The sequence below is a fragment of the Apaloderma vittatum genome, unplaced genomic scaffold, assembly GCF_000703405.1.
Source record: "Apaloderma vittatum isolate BGI_N311 unplaced genomic scaffold, ASM70340v1 scaffold15374, whole genome shotgun sequence".
In the NCBI taxonomy this organism is placed as follows: domain Eukaryota; kingdom Metazoa; phylum Chordata; class Aves; order Trogoniformes; family Trogonidae; genus Apaloderma; species Apaloderma vittatum.
The window spans coordinates 1,175-22,568 of record NW_009714497.1 but is presented as its reverse complement, the minus strand read 5'-3'; the positions used below and the strand labels follow the sequence as shown (position 1 = coordinate 22,568).

Sequence of the window (21,394 nt, the reverse complement as noted above, 5' to 3'; positions counted from 1 at the left end):
GGAATTTAATAAAGATGCTTCCTTATAAGGCTGAAGGGTGTAACTTACTGGAAACACAAATAAAATGTGCAAACACAAATTAATGAAATGTTCAAACTGTAAGGCTGGAGTGAGCTGCAGTTACTGGAGCTCTTTGCCTGCCTCCTGACAACAGTAAATTTATACCAGATTTGCATGATATTGAAGATTGATCTCATGCTTTTTTCATATTTCTGATTTTTATTTATACTGTGGTCCCAGTATGACTACATGTTTTTGAGTTGGGGCTTTTTGTAGCCTTACTGTTTGCTCAGATAGGAGACTCCTATACTTTTGATATAAGCAATTCTTACAAAGAATATAGCCTGCAAAATACATTATGCTGTGGGGCATTAGTATCAAGGACGCCTCACCTTAGACCAGTCACCCATTCTCCAGACATAGCATTTGGAATAGTCCTCACAGTCCTCTGCTTCTTTAGGTCTCGTGGACAAAACACATTTCTTGCGGGGATTGGTGCACCTCACAGTCCGATGTCGTACTCCCTTACCACACTTTACAGAGCACTGTTGGAAGAAGATGGTTTTTAGGTTTCTACAAAAGTCATAGTTATGCTGCTTTGCCTCCTTATAACAGCCTCTGTCATGCTAACATAAATATTTCAAGACGTCAGAGATTTCCTGACTTCCAATCTTCTGTTACATAGACATTGGATTTGTCAAAAATGATAACTGCTACATTTTCCCCTAAAAATACATATTTAGAACAAAAGTCATTTGCTTAAGGAAAAAACAGTCTTTTGGATAAGAAAATATCTGAAAAGTTATGATGAAGTGAATGCAAGATGTTGTCCTGAAAATATTAGGCAATTTTTGTTCTATGAACAAAAGGAAATATAGTGAAAGTAAATCTAAATAATGTTCATAAGAATAAGATATGAAGAAACTTCTGAAAAAATCTGCTAGTGTCTGATAGATCTTTTTGAGAGGGAAAAAAGTTAAAATGGAAAAGTAAATGTTTTAAAACTATGCAATACTCCAGACTGAATTTGAAAATTCAAAGTTGCAGCATATACACCATATGAAAACTGTCTTCAAGTTGTACAGGTCTTAATCTATGTTTTCTTCCATGATTCCCACTTACACTGCCCAAAATTATGCCATTTCCTTCTCAAAACATTATTACTGTTTTTGATCATCCCAGTGCCTGCAGATCTCCTTTGCCAAGGTGATTATAACTGCAGGAAGCAGTAATGGCTAGCTTCCAATATAATGGTGATAGTAGGAACGGCCATGGGAAACATCTCACTCTTCAAACTGTATTTATTGCTTTCAATTAAAAACATGTTCACTTATCTCTCATCTCTCAAGTACAAGAAACCAGCTAAACAATCTGGATAACTTTCTTGCACCTCTGTAAGTGAATATCGTTGTTCTCACATCCAGTCATTGTGTTATAAACCTCTGTGTACCAAACCAAGAACTGCTGCTATTTACTTCTCAGCACCTGCTGAAAAAAATCATACTCCCAGAAAACAGTAAGGCATAAATAATCCCTACAGACTGTTTGTATAAATAAATGCAGCACCTCAGACCAGACTCCTGCTTCCCACACAGTCATGCAGTCCTGGCCTTCACAGCGCTGTGCAGAAGTAGGCTTTGGCCCAAGGCAATCCCTCTCCCTAGCTCTGATCAGGGTCCCATTTCTGAGCTGCTGTGTGCAGGCTACTTGTCTGTTCTGTGTCCCTTTTCCACATGTCCTTGAACATGGAGTCCATTCTGTCATCATCCATCTGCAAAGAAATACAAGCAATACAGTAACAAGATACCAGGAAGGGAACAACATCACTCGACTCTCCTGATCAGCAGTACACTCATCCAAGACATACTTGCATATTTTCTCCCTCCTTTTACCTTCACTTTGATAATGGGCTATTTATTTACTTACTTTATACTAAATAATGTGTAAATTTTCATATAATTTCATTCCCCAGCCCATGGTCCCTGTTTTCAGAGTATTCTCCCCTCATTGTAATTCCAATTAGAAAAGCTCCAGACTACGCATACATTAAAAGATGACAGATCACTGAGCAGTCTGTCTGCTATTCTCTACCTATATGACTACCTGTATGTCAAACGCATGCTAGGCACATAAAGTCTAGCATTCTTTGAAAATAGTCAGATGAAAGACAGACTCACTCCTGTGTGAGAGGCTCATTGCTCTTGAGAAAGTATAAAAGCTCAGACATCTGCATGTTCTTCAGGGTCAGGCCTAACCCAGGTTGTCCTGTTTAAAGCACGGCAGCAAGGAAAGCTGATGCAGCTTGGCAGAGCCTACATACCTGGAGAGCAATCATTCTAGAACCTAATTTCCCCCAAATGTTCTGTAGCTCCAGACTGGCCACGTGCCCTTAAAAATCAAAGAGCTCTGCCACTGGTGCAGTACAGAAGTGTATCCCAGGAGCCTTAGATTGAACAGGAGAGGTTTTAGGAAAGTAAGATTTAACAAATCTGTTTCAACCTTCTGTCATGTATTTATTGTAAGAAAATATTAAAAGACTAACATTGTTTTATTATCAGTCCAGAGACTTTATTTATAAATCACAGCCTGTCAAGATAATGCAATAGAGTTTAGGATACTTCTGCAAGTGCCAATAACGAACAACTAGTTACGGAAGTCTATGTTTTAGTTACATTTCTGTTGAAAGGTAACAATATTTGTTTTGTGAAAACTGGATGCGTGTTAAGGATGTTGATATATTCCTGCATTTCTCAGCACAGCATCTCTGAGTAGCAATTAACAACATTTTAAAAGTTTCTTTTAATAAGCTAAAAAAGTACAGAACATTGAAAATTTATAGTTGGCAATGCCTCAAAAAACATCAGACAATTCCATTTCTATCCATTAAGTGTAATGTTAAACTGAAGTAAGGATTGCCCAAGTATTTATATAATGAAGTACAGATAATCCCTCCAAAGTGTAATGCTCTAGACTGGGGAAGTTCAAACCTCAGTGTTTTGATCTTATTTAAATTAATAAAATACCATATTTTGCATTGTATCAATTTCAGTATTTCATCCTTTCCAATAAAGCTATAGCTTCTGATTCATTTTACATACCTTCTTCAAAAAAATTTGCATTTCATTTACTCTGCATTGTTTTCTTTAAAAATACTATCTACCCTTCCTCTAGATGACTGCAGGAGACATATACCAGTGCTTGCCCCTGGGGATGCTGGCTAACTATTGCTAGCTGCTCTCCCCTCCCTTGAAAGGTGGCAGATACCTTAACTAAGTCTACACAATACCTAGGGACTTCCTTGGTCATAATGCTTAGCTGCCATATGGAAATAGGATGGCAAACTCTGAAATGGGTCACCGTGCCAGCCTGGCCAGGCAGGAGCAGGCTGCCAGCTCTGCTGCAGGGACATCAAACGGGGTTGACTCTGCAGGGCACAGGCTGCAGACTGCAGCTGCCTCCTGGGATGAAACTGGGAGGAAAAAAGCTCCTCCTGCTTTTGCCACTGTTCCATTATTCCCCATTGATACAGAGGGAGCAGAGGGCAGAGGGAGGAGAGGGGTGAGGGGAAGGCTTGCTGCACTTCAAGTTGTACCAAGGTAGAAAACTCCATTAATGGTCATTTATTTATTTATTTATTACTTAGGGCACCCACGGCTTACCGAGAGCTTTTAAAGGAGCAAAGCCTTGACTGAACAATACACTAAAATATGTCATTAATGAAAAACATGGGATTATATTTCATTAAATTTCATATAAATAGCATTTAGATTTCAATTTCATAGTACATACCAGTCTATGAGAACACTTCCTGTGGAAAGTAATGAGCTGGTTTATTGAATAAGAACTGATTTAGGCATGGTGCCTATGGGCTCTCTTTCATTAAAACTCAGGAAAAATAACAGCCAGTGTTTCTGCTATCCCTACATTTTGCACTACATAACCTTCTTGGGTGTATGCATTAACTGCACATTCATTGCCAGACACAGTCACCTCTCTTAGCTCAAATGATTTTCACATCTAGATATTACAGTTGAATTTAATCGAATCACCATTACCTGGTCTGGCATGACTGCTCATTGCACTTGCGGATCTGTGGTTCAGGTTTCGTTAAATATTTGCACTTCTTGTTGTCCACAACACTGATATTCTTATTCATAATCTTTGTGCAAGAGACTGTTGTCTTTCTTTCACCTAGTAAAAAATAAAGCAGGTGTGTGGGGAAACCAAAAATATGCAGCTTTGTTAAAAAAGGAAGGACAAGGTGTAACTTAATTAGATTGGAGCCTAATTTTTAGAAAACTAGCAATACTTGAATTAAAGACATCAATCAGTAGAAAATAGGTTCTTAATCATTTGTTCCTGCGGTTAAATTTTAGGTTACAGGAACAGAACAGATTTTCAAGTATGTCATGTTCATCTACAGTCAGTAGGTGTCTGTGGATGGAGCAGGTAAGTTATAAATGTGCATTATGTGTGTGACTACAGCTGACATTTTACATGACGCTTGTGTATGTGACAGTACATGCAACTAATCTGTCATATACAGCATCTGAAACGTCTGACATTTATTTCTGCATTTACATATCTTTCTGCGTATTCGTATTCTCTCGCACACAAAGAAAGCTCTTCTGCAACACAGGAGGGCACAGGCCAATTGAATAAACATGCATGAAACCACATGATTGCATCAACAGTATCATCTTGACATACACTTTAAACTTTTTTAGCAGAATTACCAATAACTGTCACATTCTTTAATCAGAGTCATCAAAATATTAATGTTTAAAATTGAAACACAAATATTTACTGGATACAAAGTGCTGTATTTTAATTTCATTATTCCTTCATATTTAAGCCAAGGACTAAAAGTACAGTTAAAATGGTTTTATCTAAAGTAAAAAATGTATTTCACTTATATTTCAGAACATTTGCAGTAAAAGTACCTTTTATGGAACTTTGTATTAACTTATCTATTTTAGACAGTAATGCAAAATGAAGGCCAGATACAACAGAAAAATATGATAAATAAACATTACAGTAAAACGCTTAAATATTTATTTAATCATGAATGTAGAATAAATTACCAATATACTGCATTTTAAGGCTTCTCCAGATGATCTGTAACTTTAGAAACATTTGGGGTAATGATGTGGGATTATGGTAGCATTAAAATTATTCTAAAAATACTTCAGGAAGCTGCAAAAAGCATGAATATTCCAACTGAATAGGAATGCACTACTAATAAGCAGAGGATGCTACTAGCATCACGTACAAATTACCTTCAGGGAAGAAGCTTTCTTACCAAGCCACAAAAAGCATGTTTATGGAAACTATAGTAGTCTGTCACGACACCAGGATTGTTCACAGAGTCAAAAGAGCTAGAACACAGTGTTCCTTATGCTGCTGTTATGAGAAAGTACAGCATTTCCAGGCCTTCTTATTCAATCACAAGGTGCACCAGCATTTTCAAAACTGCTGATCAGAGCAATCGTGACTGTCAAGTTCTTAAGCTGGAAGGATGGGTATCGGAATCAGTATAGTTTTCATTGTGTAAGTCTGACTAACTGCATAAGGCATGAACAGATCTCTATGGGTTGCATTAAAAAAAAAAAGAAGTGTTTTTTTCAGTGTAGTTATCTATTTCAATAACTATTTTCTAAACAGTATTTGTAAAGGATTTTTTTAATCTAATACTGTTTGTGTTCCAACATTTGTTTTCAGAATGGTAGTTTGTTCTTCCAAATCGACTTTTTTTTTTTGTTTATAAACATAAAAATAGGAAAAATATCACACCAGTATACTAAAATCTGCTGTTGTAATATCTGTTCCATATGTTTCTGGATCATCCTCAACTCATGTTACTAACTGTACGTATTTGGCCTGAGATGGGGGTTCAGCTTTTTTGTGGTTTGAAATGTCTTTTACAGATCATTTATCCTCAATAGTTCCAAACACAGAGTGGAATGCATATGAAATTTACATCCTTGTTCTAGCTCTTGCACTTGTATTTCTTTTTGGAAACTGTGTCCTGAATTTACTTTGCTAATCTAGATTTTGTTCCCTCGCTACCTCTTCTACTTACTTTATTTAGTTTGAATCTTTTCCCAGAGTTATCACTCTTCTTTTAATATAATCAGGAAGCATGAGAATGAAGTGTGTCCACCATTGTACAGAATCATACAAGCCACAATGAGGATGTTACTGTTAAATACACCACACTCATCATCAGAATCTTAAATATTAATACCTCATGTGCTTTAATTGATGTATATATACACAGAGTGTGTACACACACGTGAATGTTTTGTGTATACATCCACATTTCGTACATTCATGCATTTGAATATGCAAATACATTTTTAATACATGTGGTGTGTCTCTACATTTCTCTTTTATTTTACCTCCTCCACATACAGCATCACAGTCCTCCCAGCCAGAGTGAGTCCACATGAAGAGTGGCTCTGGTACTTTAGAGCTCTGATTCTCAGGAAGAGGATCCAGTGGGATTGTGTACTCGTAGTGCAGACCATAGCTCTGGTCATGGAAGAGCAGCACCTGCAAGATACGGGAAGGAAAACCTACCGATGTACACAGACAAGGTGGAAGATAAACTCAGAACTGTGAGAAGACAATCTTGAAAAGTACAACAGAGTGACTTCATGCTCTACAGCACTTCAACCCTCCTGATGGATTTTGAAAAAGAAATCATTGACAGTATCCAAATCAAAACAATGGGAAAAATCATTTTACTTAGCATAAGGGTTGAAAAGCTCTCCATACGAAATAAGCAAAGAGAAGTCACCAGAAATACAGAGGACGATTATGTCTTGTGATGTCAGTGCTCTTAAATAAAGGAGGTCTTTCCTAGATGCATCTGAATTAAAATTATTTCAGATACACCAGAAAATCCCTTACATTTGAAAGATTTTGAATTGAGAAGTACTTCCTCATCATCTCTCTCTCTTTCTTTCTGGTAGCTATCAGCTCTTCTTCCCCTACATTGAAATTAGTTTCCCCCTTAATGAAGAACTTTAGTGACTGCAATTCTGAAACGGCGATGCTGTGCTGTAGTTAACCAGGACAGAAAACACCTAATATTAACTTGAATCTCTCTCCTTAGGTAGCACATCAGCTTTTTATGGGATTTGTAGGAATGTCCTTCAATCTTTCCTCAACAACACAAAGATTATTCTCAGATTTAAGAGTCAGTTGACGTTTTTATATATTTAAGAACGTGTATCTATACATATAAAAGCAGACATATCTTCAGGAGCCTGGAAGAAAATACTAGTTACCATGCTATAGGACAGGAATCAAGTAATCCATATTGTCATACCAGTAAATGTAAAGGTGATGTTGTGGGGCCTTTGGCTGATATTTTCTCCCAGAGACCTCTCCGAACATAATGGACAGTGGTGCCGGCAATATTGAATGTTCCTGAATGCTCTATCTTCCAGTCACTATTGATGGACTGTTTTCCTGCATCTCGAAGAGCTGCAAAATATATTTAAAAAGACCAGTGTCAAAGGTGTCTGCTTAGTAGAGATTTGGGCCTCCTTTCACTTCATGTTTGGATAATTTAACAAGCAGGTAAAACCACCTAACTTTGAAAAGATATTTTTAGATCATACTATACATGAACTTTAGTTGGAACATGCTTCAGAAACACTTTCTGGAAAGAATGCTTCAAAAAAACATGTGTGTTTAACGTTACTTGAAGTTAACATCAATGGTTTAATGCTTGAAGAGATTGACAGGCTCCAGCAGAATTCATCACTTGATCACTGGACTAATTAAAGGCAAAGGATATCATTCTCTGTTCCCAGGGCAGTCATTTCTATAATCTATAAAGGCATGGGAAACAAAATTTTCACAGGACACTCTTCAAGATTTGTGGAAATAGGCTACCACTTCAAAAAAAATTCTAGTTTAGGCTTCCCTCTAACAACTACATTTGCATTTTTTCTCCAATTTAGATTGTGACGATACTACTGTCACCCTACGTAAACACTTATTTTATATTCTTTCAATACATAAGATGCTTCTAACAAATAGGAAAAGCTTGTTCTTTTTGGCTGAATCATTCCTCTAGTTGGTCTAATTTATATCCAAAAGCATCATCAAGTCAAGCAGGATATATTTCATACACTCAAACACAGGATTTTACATTAATTTTCAACAGTAAACGGAATAAATTCTTCTGTGAAAAACTTTCATTTTATTTTATTTTATTTTATTTTATTATTTTATTTTATTTTATTTTATTTTATTCAAATAAGTCAGAATAATCTTGTGAGGTAGAATATATTTGAAGTCCCCTTCTGGATAAAAAATTTTACACATTCCTCTTCATTGAAATTGCATGTTTGGCATCAGATTGTTGTAAGAGTACCTCAATAGTTTAAGCTTTGTCCAAAATTTCTTTTTTAAAGTTGTAAGCTAATGTGAGTCACTCCTGTAATCATCTTCTCTCCTATTCATATTTGTACTGTTATGTTTTGTTTCCAAGGGAAACGACGACAACAGGTCTATGAATTGCCAGAAAACCAATTGCGTAAGACATCACTGATGTGTACAACTGCAGCACAGTGTAATAAATGTTAAGACTATAAAATCCTTTAATGCTGTAGAACAGCCCTGTACTAAAAATAACCAGTGATTTTACAAGACTTAAAAATTGGTATTTTAGTTTTAAACATTCTATTATTAATGGTATTTGAATTCTATTTAGTGTTTAAAGTGTAGGGGCCTCTTCCCAGTGGAGAAACTAAGCAAATGTGCCTGAAAGTGCTGAGGTCCAGTCGGGTCATGCTGCTCAGATGGAGCAGCATCCTCTCCCCAGAGAGCAGCAGACCCAGCAGACCCATCATGGAGACATGTGCAAGGGACCGGAATCCCAGTCCCAGAATACAGAAATATGGCAAGATCTTGCATTTTCTACTTTTAGATTCCTCACTTGAGCCAGTGGGTTAGACAAAGTAAGAAAGGGTATTCACAAGCCTGAAATTTAGGCTTGGATTCTCTTCCTGACTCTGCCACATTGTGCGCAAGTTCACTGAGTTTTATTCCACACCACACATATACTCCCACTCTGATTCAGTTTTGATAGAAGAGGATTTCCTGCACAAAGTAATACAAAGCAGGAAGAAAAATTCAGTGCACAAGTGTATCCTCTCTCAGGTTATAAAACAAATCAATCAATACGTCTACAACTAAAAAGAAAAACATGGAAAACTTGGACTGGGAAAACCTACTGCAACTGTAACCAAGACCAAAATTTCTGTGCTAAAAAAGAGGAGCTAATCACAAGTGCACATCTGCAGAGCATAGAGCAGCCATCATCACAATAACAATTAAGTGATGGTGATGCGTGTAATGTATTTTGCAATTACTGTACCAGGGATATACACTCTTCCAATTTTAATGAAGTGTGAGACACTACACTGCCATATAGGTGCAGCGTTTCGCGGCTCAGCTATTGCACCTCCCAGTGCTCACCAGGGAGCAACAATGCCTGAGTCCTGGTCCTTAATTTGGTAAATCTGTGTCTGCTAACCCTTTATTATTTTCTACAGCCAACCGTAAAATACTACATCACTATATTAACTTTGAAATGTTTGCTTAAGTTGAAATTGCCACACTTTACAGAGACATTAATAAAAGAGGCATCTGTACCAAAATAAGAAGGAAGCTGACATCTTCACAAATTGGGAATGTTCTCTTTTGCTCTGTGCAAAATTCAGTCATACTCTCCAGAAAAGTATCAAAACAATGTCATTTTGACTGATCCTTATTTTTCTCAAGAAAATACAAAAAATATCTGAAATTCAATTCTAAATGAGAGTACCTTCACTGGTATCTTTTGTCAAGGAAGTCACTGTCTCACTTCTAACTAGGTTGTTTTTTGTTCCTTTCAAGCCATCTTAACATTAAGACTTGAGTTTTGCCTAACTTTTTAAAAATTTCAGCTGAGGTGAGGCTGACTGGTCAGTAGTTCCCAGGGTCTTCCTTACTACCCTTTCTAGAAAATGGTGCGACATTCCTTATTCCTTCAGCATGGGGAAGAGAACCCTTTGGGGAGATCTTATCTCAGCCTTTCATTACCTGAAGGGGGCTACAGAAAAGCTGAGGAGGGACTGTTCACAAGGGTGTGCAGCGATAGGACAAGGGGCAATGGTTTTAAAGTACAGCAGGGTAGATTTAGATTAGATGTTAGAAAAAAGTTCTTTACAATGAGGGCAATGAAACACTGGAACGGGTTGCCCAGAGAGGTGGTAGAATCTCCACACCTGGAGGCAAGCAAGGTCAGGCTTGATGGGCCTCTGAGCAACCTGATCTACTTAAAGATGTCCCTGCTCACTAGAGGGCGGATGGACTAGACGACCTTTAAAGGTCACTTCCAGCCCAACACATTCTATGATTCTACAATTCTATGATTCTATGCTTCTGTGATTCACCTGACTGCATGACTTTTCAAATACATTTGACAGTGGCTTGGCAACTATGTCATACAGTTCCCTCAGGACACTGGGATGCATTTCAGTGAGTTCCATGGACTTGTGTGTGTTGAGGTTCCTCGGGTGGTCTCAAACAGGACATATGATAGGAGAGAATTCATTCCACCAGTCCCTACCTTGACGTTGAGGGACTTCAGAGATGTGGAAGAGTGTTTACCATTGAGGCAAAGAACTGCTGAATACCTCAGCCTTCTCCATGTTCATTGCCACTAGTTCTCCTGTCTTATTTATCAGGGTGTGTCTGTGTGTGCATATACATTTTCTTTAATGCACCTTTCGTGACTAACATATCTGTAGAAGCCCTTATTCTTGGCATTCCTTGCCAAATTCAGCTCCAGTTGTTCCCTAGCTTTCCTGATCCCATCCTTACCCAACTAAGCAGCATCCTTATATTCTTCTCAGGATACATGTACCTGCTTCTACTGCTTACACATTTCCTTCTTACCCTTAATCTGATCAGAAGGTCCTTAATCAGCCATCTCAGCTTCCTCCACAGGAACTGAGAGGTCTTGTGATCTAGGAAAAATGTCCTTAAAGAGCTGCCAGATCTGTTCTGCACCTTTAACCAAGGGCAGTTTCTTGGGGAGTTCCATTCATTAATTCCTTAAGCAACTGAAAGCTTGCTCTCCTAACATCTGGAATCCTGGCTTTAGTCTTCACCTGGCCCACATCCCTCAAGACCATGAATTCCACCAGGGCATGACTGTGGCAACCCAGGCTGTCATCAGTCTTGACCTCTCTAAATAGTTCATCTATGTTTGTAAGCAACCAGAAAGGTCCATTAATGCTATTTCTTTGGTTGGGCTGTCTATAACCTGGATGAAGGAATTATCTTCGATGCACTCCAAGAGTCTTCTGGACTGTTTTCAGCTTGCTATGCTGTTTTCCCAGCAGATGTTGGACTATTAAAGTCCTCAAGCTGGATAAGTATGCTTTTATTTTAACTAGAAAACACATTTCACAAAGGAAATCAGAACACAACACATCTATGAACTTGATACCTGTCAGAGAATCAGAAATTACAATGTCATGCAGTGCTAAATTGCAGATCCTAAGTCTATATCCCTGAAGCAGCTTGACTGCATATTTGAGAATAATGGCACAGCTAATACAATTCTTCAGTTCATCTGAAAACAAATCATTTCTCGCATTTAGAATCTGCACATAAAAAACAGCCAAATTTTAGATTTTAAGTCATTTGTATAGTTATATACCATTAAACAATCCTCTTGATGCACTATAGGGCCTAGACCTGTTATGTCATTGTACAAGTGTCACATGAACAAGTTCTTTAATCTCAAAGTCTAGTGTACCTCTTATACCAAAAAATACTGTAATCTTCCTTTTTGTAACCTACATAAAGAACTTGTTTTGAAAAATCTTTTAACAGCTGCCAAATGTAAATTTAAATTTAGCATCAGAAAAAGGCATTATCTTAGACTACAGGGATCTAGATAATGCTTGAAATAGCTATTTTATAGCTGTTCATACAATAATGATTTTTGATTAACTGAAAATGAGTCAAGTCTCATGTCAGCATGGTTATAAGCAGACAGGGTTATTACTGCTAGTTTGTTCTTTGAAAATAAATCTCAACATTCTTTCTTAAAATAATGAATTCTAATTTCAAAATTAGTAAGTATATGCTTTAGGAAATATTCTCAAATATAAGCACCCTCCCTCCTCTATACTGCTACTGAATACTCTACTGATGAAAGAAGAATCACAAATTTTTATGTCTTTTCTGATAAAACTTCAGTAGGGAGGAATATCTAATGTGTATCACTGTTCCTACCTTCTCACAGGGGAGAACAGACAGGATAGACATCAATGCATAAATTCAGTTTATTCAGTAAACAAATTCAGTTATGCTTCATCTCTTCTCCTAGGATGCCAGAGCTCCTGTTACTGTGGTGGTATACCTCAGATAAAGAAGATATCTGAAGTGCTCAGGTGGAACTCCTCTTAAAGATCTGCTTCAGCAGCACAGTCACTCAATAATGCTCCTGATGCAGGCTGTAGTTTTACTGATCACTTTAGCAACACTACCGCAATGACTCTGCTTTCCGAGTGAAACCAGAGAAGGGCATTTCATTTTGACTCCATTTTTAACTGGTACTTTACAAGAAGTATCAAATCTTCCCTCAGTTTAAATTAGCTTCTGTTTTGTAAGCCACAGTTCTTAGTGTACACTATATTAAATTGTGGTTACAGCTGTTTCTCTAATTATACAATTATTAATTTTATAATGAGCTACATTATTCAAAGACTTTATTCCTGAAATGTGTATATGACAGGTAGCAAAATAAAAACAGTGTTGGCCTGTAATGACCCATTTCAAGTACAGAAATGCTGATAGTAAAGCACCATGCAACACAGAACTAGCATGCAGAACTAGAAGATGGAAAATTAATCAGAAACATGACAGAATTTAATCTTTACTACCTTTCACAGTTTTAATCATGGTATTTTGAAGAATGTTGTTTCTAAAGATAAAAGACTTATGCCTGCTCCCCATAACTTCATTGCTCCCATTCAAATATGTCACTATTCAAAATGTTACTCCACTTCAGATTTTTATGGTTTCAGAATCAATCTCCTCTAAGTTAAGAAAGTTATAATACTTTCTGCTATTAAAAAAAAAAAATTAAAAAAAAGTTGCAACACAGGTTTTACTTCAAAATAATGTAACAGAACTGCTCCTTCTTCCTCCTGAAGGCTTAACTGAAATATCTTGCAGTGAAATACTGGCTGACCCTCATTCAGACAGACGCCAGTAAAATTAAGAAAAGTATAATTAAAACGACAGGCAATTAAGAGCTGATCATGTGCAAAAAGAAGCAGCATGACTGACAGTACTTCATGGGCATAAAAGCACTACATCCTTTTTGCCTTTTGTAAGGCAAGGCATGAATCAGTTTGGTACTCATGAAAAAGGAATTAATTTCCCTAAGTAAAATTCCAACATTTATTCATATTTACACTATTTAAAAAAAAAATACTGTTTCTGTTGCCCACGTGTGTTAACAACAAACAATAATTAGAATATTGAGAAAATATGCCAATGAAAATTCTTATACTCTTACATATCTCTGTCTATGGTCCATTGGGAAATAATGAAATAATCCAGATCTCTATATCTCCTTTGATACATAACAGGACAGATGAAGATTCCATCATAAACTGAGAGTCACCTATTCATAACTTAAGCTGTCATAAATAAGGTTCACCATCTTCAACATTCTCTCAGCTGAAGTACTAGAACACTTATACAAAAATTTCTTAAAATGTAGATAATACTTATGACTAGAACTAAGAATAGTGATAAAACTAGGGATTTTTTCGCTTCATTGTTCCATTTTACGTATTAAGTCTCTCTCAATTTAAGCTTAAGCAGTGCATGGAACAGCATCAATTACGGTATTTCTTATATTAACTTAAACTCTGTAACAATAATAGTAAAAAATTATACTCTCCTACACAACAATTTTAAAACTCATTAGAAGATAGAAACTTCTTTTTTAAAGAAAGATAGTTTCACAGAAATGGAAAAAATAAAAAAGAAAAATCACTGTGATTAAATTTGGCCACTCAAACATTCAGACAATTCACTCACTTTGCTGTGTTCCTAGTCTAATTTTAGAATATTCGACTTTTTAAATGATTTGCTATATGGTGGTCAGTGTGGTTTTTTGTTGTCTTAACACAAACTATTACATGTTTCCGCACAAAACTTTTTTCACTGGTTTCATTGTGAAGTATTTTCTTCAGTGCTTTTAATGTGAATAATTGAAAGTGTTAAAATATGAAGAATTTTTCATAAATCATCCAAATCCATTATTTGAAACATTCTCTAAACAAAATGAGATGAGACAAATATTCAGAATAAAATCTATATGAAGAATAGTGCTACAATCTCACTTTTATTTTGCTATTTATACAAAATTTCTTTGGATTTATACTTCACAGATATGTCTGGTTTTTTTTCCCACTCAAGAGTTTTGTTAAATCACAAAAGCATGTTTAGCTAGCACTCTTCGGTACTGACCAAAATAAGACATGAATACTAAAATATATGACATTTACCTAAATAACTGTGAGCTGGCTTTTCTTCAACAACTTTGATTCTCCTTGCTCCTGCAGGTATCACCAAAGCTTCCACATAACCTAGACATGAGACCAGATGTCCTGAGTTAAATACAAAAGGGCAGAAAAGTACATCTTGCATGTTTCTTCATTTCTCCCCTCCTATTTCACTTTTTAATTGTTGCAAGTTACAATTTATATAGCAAGTTACAATTTATATAGTTATATAATTAATATAGGGTTCTTGCAAAATGTTGAAACAAAACAAGTTATGAAACTGTGCATTATCTGTAATGCATATATATAATATATACACGATTATAAGAGTATAGCAAAGTAAACCAACAAGAACTAGGGCAGCTGGGCAGTTTTGGGCTGGAGCAAATGAAGCTGTCTCTGGCCAGGTAGTTTTGTGTCATCATCAGTACTCTATGTGGAAAATAAACGAATTTCAACCTCAATCAGCATGTAGGGACAAATGATATGACACTGAAAACTATCCACTGTTTGGATTTGGTTTTGGTGGCATTTTTTTTTTAATATTTTGTGCTCACTCTCCCTCTTCTTGCTTTAACATATTCAAAGCCTGTTATGAACGGCTTTAGTTTTGAATTCTATTTATTAGTTATTTGGTTTACATTACAATTACTTCCCTTCTGTGGGGCACTAGGAATGCTGTTGAGTAATTTGCTTTAGGTAAAAAAGGGTGAAAAGACAATGCAGGTGAAAAACACTTTTTTAGGAATGCTATAAATAAAGAAAAACAATTATCTAGGTGTACTTCAAAAAGCGGACAGTAAAACAAGTTTTTATTCCATGTAGCTACACAATGTTCTATAAGAAAATATCAAGCATTTACAGCACGTTTTCAGTAATCCTGAAACATGAAAAATGAATTGCTGTAAAGCAGCACTGTTTATCTTTAATCTCCTTAAGAGCTTACAGCACTCCCACGTATTGCTGACAGTCCAACTTCTTGGAAACTTACTGGACAATAACTTAGGCAGTTGTTTCAAGGGCGAGATCACAATATCCTGGGTTGATACAGAAACCTGAATAAAAGTGTATGAATACTCACACTAGCTACAAAAAGAGAACTGACACATTGTAATTTCTACTAGCAGCTATTTTCTTTGTAGTTTTTGTAGTTCTCTAGGCTCATCCACAGTCTGGGATTCCTGCTCTGTGTTACCCTCAGCTTAAGAGATGACCAGACGTAAACATCTGAAGACTATGTCTCACGTTTTCTTTTTTTTAATGCTTCAGTCTATAACGCATAATTTCAAAGATATACTATCTGATTCTAATTACAGTATTTTTTATGTGATTTACTTATTGCCCTGAAATTGTGCACATTTTCTACTGAAGAAAATGAAAATGCAATGCCAAACAAGTGCTGAAAACAGCTGGCTGAACGCTATTTGAAAGACAAGACTTGACGAGAAAGTACACACAGTGTATGGCATACATTACTATGATTTCAGTGCTCTGTCAGCACTACTGTGCTAGATCTAGTCAATTATTCTGGTTCAAACGACAGATCACGGCAGTGTTTGAAAAATCTCATGTTCATTCTGCATCACAAAATCTATTTGTTTTTTATTACATGTTATTATCGGAATAAAACAACAAAAAATGTAAAGATATAAGACTTCTTCACACATTTGGCTTTATTTTCTTCCACCGCCCTGCTTGTTTTAATGCCATTACTCCAGGTAAGAGACCATAATTAGGGTATTTTTTCTGAAGAGCAGCTAAATTAATCTAAACACTGTAAGAATTTACAGTTTATTTATTTAATAAAGAAATAATTTTTATTTCATATATTTTTAAAAATCACGCTTTTCTATGAAATAATTTGTCCTAATAGAAGAAAAATGGGACAATTCCTTAATTTTACAGTTGAAACAATTTGCAATAATTCTGCAGCAATTAAATTTAAAAATACACATTCCTATCTTAAATGTCTTACTATCTTAAAAAAAAAAAATGTAGACCAGTTCTTGTGATGAAGTGTACAATTTTAAGAAATATAGCTTTTTAAAGATCGTAATGCTCAAAGTAATCAAACAGCTCCTGCCTTCTTGAGTGTCTGAAATAATCAGACTTACCTGCTCCTCTGGTATGGTTAAAATCACCTTTAATAACTTTGCATGACTTCCCATTACCATTGCATACACCACAATGATCTTCACGAGCCAGAGATCCTAATATGCCATCACAGCCAAATTTCTGTGGCAGAAGAAAATAAAGTTATTGAGCCACAGGCCATGTATTTCATAAAGATGCCTTTAGTAGTGGCATCAGACTCTTCTGCAAAACACCCTAACCCTGCTCAGAATGAGGGCTGCACTAGTTCATGCACAGAGAACCTTCCATACTAATTTTTTATATGATTTTACATAGACCGCTGCATTCACTCTTCCCGTATGGTTGGCCAACTCTACCAGTTGCTCTCCGAGAGGAAAACCACCATGTTCCCAACTCCGCCTGGGACCTCTGGTACTCATGAGCCACAGCACCCTCAGAGTCCCTCCTGCTTGGAGACTGCAATGTGTGCAACATCACAGCTTTCTACTCAAAATATGGGAGTTTTTTTGCCACACCCCCAAAAGTAAAGTGAATGACAGAACAAACAACATTTTTTCAGGAAGAACGGGTTATTTATTATCACTGTTATTAAACCTGTAATTTTTACATGGTGAACTAAAGCCTCAATTCAGTGAAGTATTTGAGTGTATTCTTGTTGCACGCAGTCACTCAAGAAAGGACACCTATAAGTACATATATATATGTATATATTCCATGTAAACATAAAGAAAATCTTTTTCACTGTGAAGGTGACAGAGCACTGGCACAGGCTGCCCAGAGAGGTTGTGGAGTCTCCTTCTCTGGAGACCTTCAAAGCCTGCCTGGACATGTTCCTGTGTGACCTACTGTAGGTGATCCTGTCTGGCAGGGGGGCTGGACTAGATGATCTTTCAAGGTCCCTTCCAACCCCTTACATTCTGCGATTCTGCAGTTCTATGATATGCATTTGTATGCATCTACATACGTATGCAGGCATCTCTAAATTAATTCGTTGAAGTTATTACACTATCCAGCAATGATGTTTCTGTATTAGAGGTGCTTTTTTTCTACTGAATTCAATGTATGTAATGATAAATGGACAAAGAAAACAAACCATCCTCGTGGGATTTTCAAATAGAAGGGTTTCCATATGAGGCACTAAAAAAGTGGCAAAAAAAACTTCAATGAACCATGTGAATTCTGGGGATCAGGAATAGCATAAGTACTCAGATTTACTTACCCATTATTCTGATTCTTTGGTCTTGGTTTGTTTAGATATAAAATTTTGTACTTTTGAAAAAAGCAGAACCAAACATACATACATACATCCCATGGCAAAATTTCCCAATCTGTTGAAAGCTGGGCCTTCCCTCAAAAGACAAAATCACTCAAAATAATTTTCCACTCTGCAGCAGTTTTCTACACACGTCCTTATCATCACAGATACGCACTCCCCAAGCTAACTCTTCAGCTGCTTCACATGTGTTGCACTGAGTGAAACTAGCTTAAAATATTTTAACATGACACAGAAAGGGCCACTCAGTCTTGGTCACAAAGTGCTGCAATATGTTATCACAGAAATAACACATGTGCATATCAAACATAATCCCTTGCATACATGTGCCTGCGTACTCAGGTTCAAAACAAGTAATTCATACCTGGCATCTACCATCTGCACAGACATCTAACCCATGCTGGCCACAGGAAGTCCCATCCATCACCTTTTCTGTTAGAAGAACAGGTTGATCCTTTCCAGTCGGTGAACAGAATAAGGCACATGGCTTTTCTGTAGTAGCAATTGATGGAAAAAAACCCCACATTGGTAAAACACCACTTAACAAATACAGAATGAGAATCAACATTATCTTTAAAACTGATATTTGCTTGTCTGTGTGGCATGAATGTACATCAGCATTACCATAGATAAAATGCAAACAAGTTTTTGATCCTTTTCTCAGCTGTTTGAAAAACTCAACTTCTTTTTTCTGCTAGAGCATACTGGTGCTATAAACGTGGCTTACATAGTACTCATGTCATGTTCATCGTTGCAATTAAGACTATGTGCATTACAGCTGTTGGAATATTTTGGTTGTAATCTATACTTTCATTCTACAATATTTTTGGCAGATCATAAATATTGGTTAAAAAAGAAACTTAACACTTTCCAGATTTTCTAACTATACAGGTCAAAGAAAAAAAAAAAAAGTAACTGAGACAGCCTGGGAAGAAAAATATATGGATTTACAAAGTCCACATTAAAAAAAAAAAGACAAAAACCTGAATGCATTCTTTCTAATATCTTTACCAAGGTCAGGCAAATTTCTACTACATTTCTAAAACTTCTGCAAACCACTTCTAATTTTGAGACAGAATAAAAAAGTAAATAAAATAAGCAAAGTCACCTCTCAGTGGTCAACTGAGTACAAAATTACATTACTTTTTCATATCTTTATTCACAAGTGTACTGACTAAGAACTTCTTTCTAAATCTGTTGCAGATTTTTGAAAGGATAAGGTCAATCCTGAACTTGAAACTGATTTCACTTGGACACAGTCTACAGCACTCTGACTTCATACTGACTTCTTGATTCCTGGAGTGCATTTTTATTAGTAAATTAAACAGTTCCAGGAAACATTCACGGGCACTGGAATTCTACTGTCTATACAGCTGAACTGTAAAACAGCCTATGCCACATTTTTTCTCATGCGCTAACTAGCACTAGCTCAGTCTAGACTGGAAATTGCCACCTGCAAAGGATCATTTCCAAAAGCAGTATGGACATCGCCATCCTTTTTAGAGTGCAAAAGTGTTGAAAAATATGGACACAGGACTTCTGTGCCAGCTGACTTACAGAGAGTGGTCTGAGCACATTTAATTTGCTAAAACTGACACAGCCTCTGGGTATTTCTAGAGGACTGGTGCAAACAGATGGGATATCTTCTGCCAACATGTGAAGCCAGTCAGACATAAGACATCTCCAGCTGAGAAGTGTGAGTCTCTGCCTGAGTTTGTGTCCTCTGCATCCTTGTTATACTCCTTAAATAGTAATCACAAAGTTCCCTGGGAGCTTTAAGCATGTACTAGCATTTTTTAAAGAAATACAAGATTAACGAGCTAAACATTATTTTAAGGACACTGAACTCAATGAGGCAGAAACTCAACAACATCAGACAACTTCAACAGACTGCAAGAGACTTCACTCAAATACAACAACTATTTTGGACATGCTAGTGTCCACAGTTAGTGTCTACTAAAGGCTAAGAGTGCAAATAATTAAGGCTTTTGGCAGCTGTTGATCAGATTCCAGGCAAGAACTCTGGTAGAACATTTTGTTTTCTAAGTCCTCCTATTTTACACCGATGTTACTTTTGTGGATACTCTTAATTGACATTACTATACTCCTGCTCAAGTACTCTCCTAATGATGCAGCGTTTAAGCAAGTTTGTTACAATGAAGCATGCATGCACAATGCCAAGACTTTGCATGCAGTGGGTTTTAGGATTTATAGAAATCTTACTGAAGTTTGCAGTATGCATTACACACGGATTTCTTCCAAAATTAAGCACTAGTATGTGAAATACTCAAGTGTTAAGCTAAAAGTGCCCTCTCCTTCCAGAAAATAGAAGCTCACAATATCCATATGGTCTTTTTGGCTTTGTAGGGAGAAGTGTAACTGACACACGCATGATTAGTGATGCAGCATTCCCCTAGGAAGCTGTACTTCTAAGTAACTTCACACTATATTTCTGATTAAACAGGACTGATACTGTCAGTTCAAATGTAGTCATGACATATGAAGAAGAAAAAATTCAATAGGACCATAAGACAAAAGATTCCAGAGTGTGTGAAACTAGCACCAGATCTTGTCTATCAAAAAGAAATGACTTACCAAAATCTTGGTCCTGGGGCTTGTTTGTTTGCTTGCTATTTAGTTTTTACTCTTATCTTTCTTAATCAACAACAATACCAACGAGCTATAAACCATATGAACAGATGATAAGGATCTAGGAGATGGTTTGTACTTACCATCATCGATGACCGCTTGCCACTGGTGCACGTGCTTCTGATATGAAGATCTGACACTGAATGCCTGGCACTGCCAGTCCCTGAAGGCAGGCATGCCAGCAGGACAAGAAGGATTTTCACACACTCTATACTGCATCGTGGGACCATGACACTCTCCTTCAAGGCCTGAACTAGAACAGATGGTATAAATATCACACTTTACTGTTGGCAATGTATTGTCACACCTACAGCACCATTACAGCACAAATTCAAGTGGCACATTTTTGGTGACAGACAACATTACGAAATCATCCACAAAAAATCAAATCACATAACAAAACGTGTCTGACTTCTGATTGTACTCGCTACATTACAAATAAAGCCATGGGTGCTAAACTCAAAGAAGCGCTAAGATTAGTAGGAGAGTTCAGTAAGGAGAGCCTCAACTGCAGTTTTTGGTATAGTTCAGTTGACTTTTTGCTAGCTGGACTGAGTCAAAGGTGCCACTGAAAAGAAGTAACACCAACAGATTTGCTACCTCTCCTTTTTTATAGGTATGGTGTTGCAAAGTTCAGACAAAATGGTATCATTTTGGTCACTCCAGTTTTTCTTGCAGGTCCTAATGAACAAATGCGAAAGAACAGTGAAGTGAAGAAACCAGACCCTATTATTTGGAACCCTGCCTGGAAAAATTAATGAAAGAAACTGAAATTAAG

The 21,394-nt window shown here is 36.7% G+C and overlaps 1 protein-coding gene across 1 annotated transcript; it reads right to left on the bottom strand.

The window, feature by feature from the left end:
* Positions 1-392: 392 nt before the first annotated feature.
* On the bottom strand, positions 393-20,869 carry LOC104273456 (A disintegrin and metalloproteinase with thrombospondin motifs 19-like; the record flags this gene model as incomplete). Its single annotated transcript, XM_009868794.1, has 9 exons — positions 393-545; positions 1,567-1,771; positions 4,056-4,191; positions 6,402-6,555; positions 7,337-7,494; positions 14,604-14,684; positions 16,715-16,835; positions 18,332-18,459; positions 20,700-20,869. Coding segments are annotated over 9 exons (1,306 nt in total), but the record flags the coding sequence as incomplete, so codon positions are not given.
* Between the last annotated feature and the right edge of the window lie 525 nt (positions 20,870-21,394).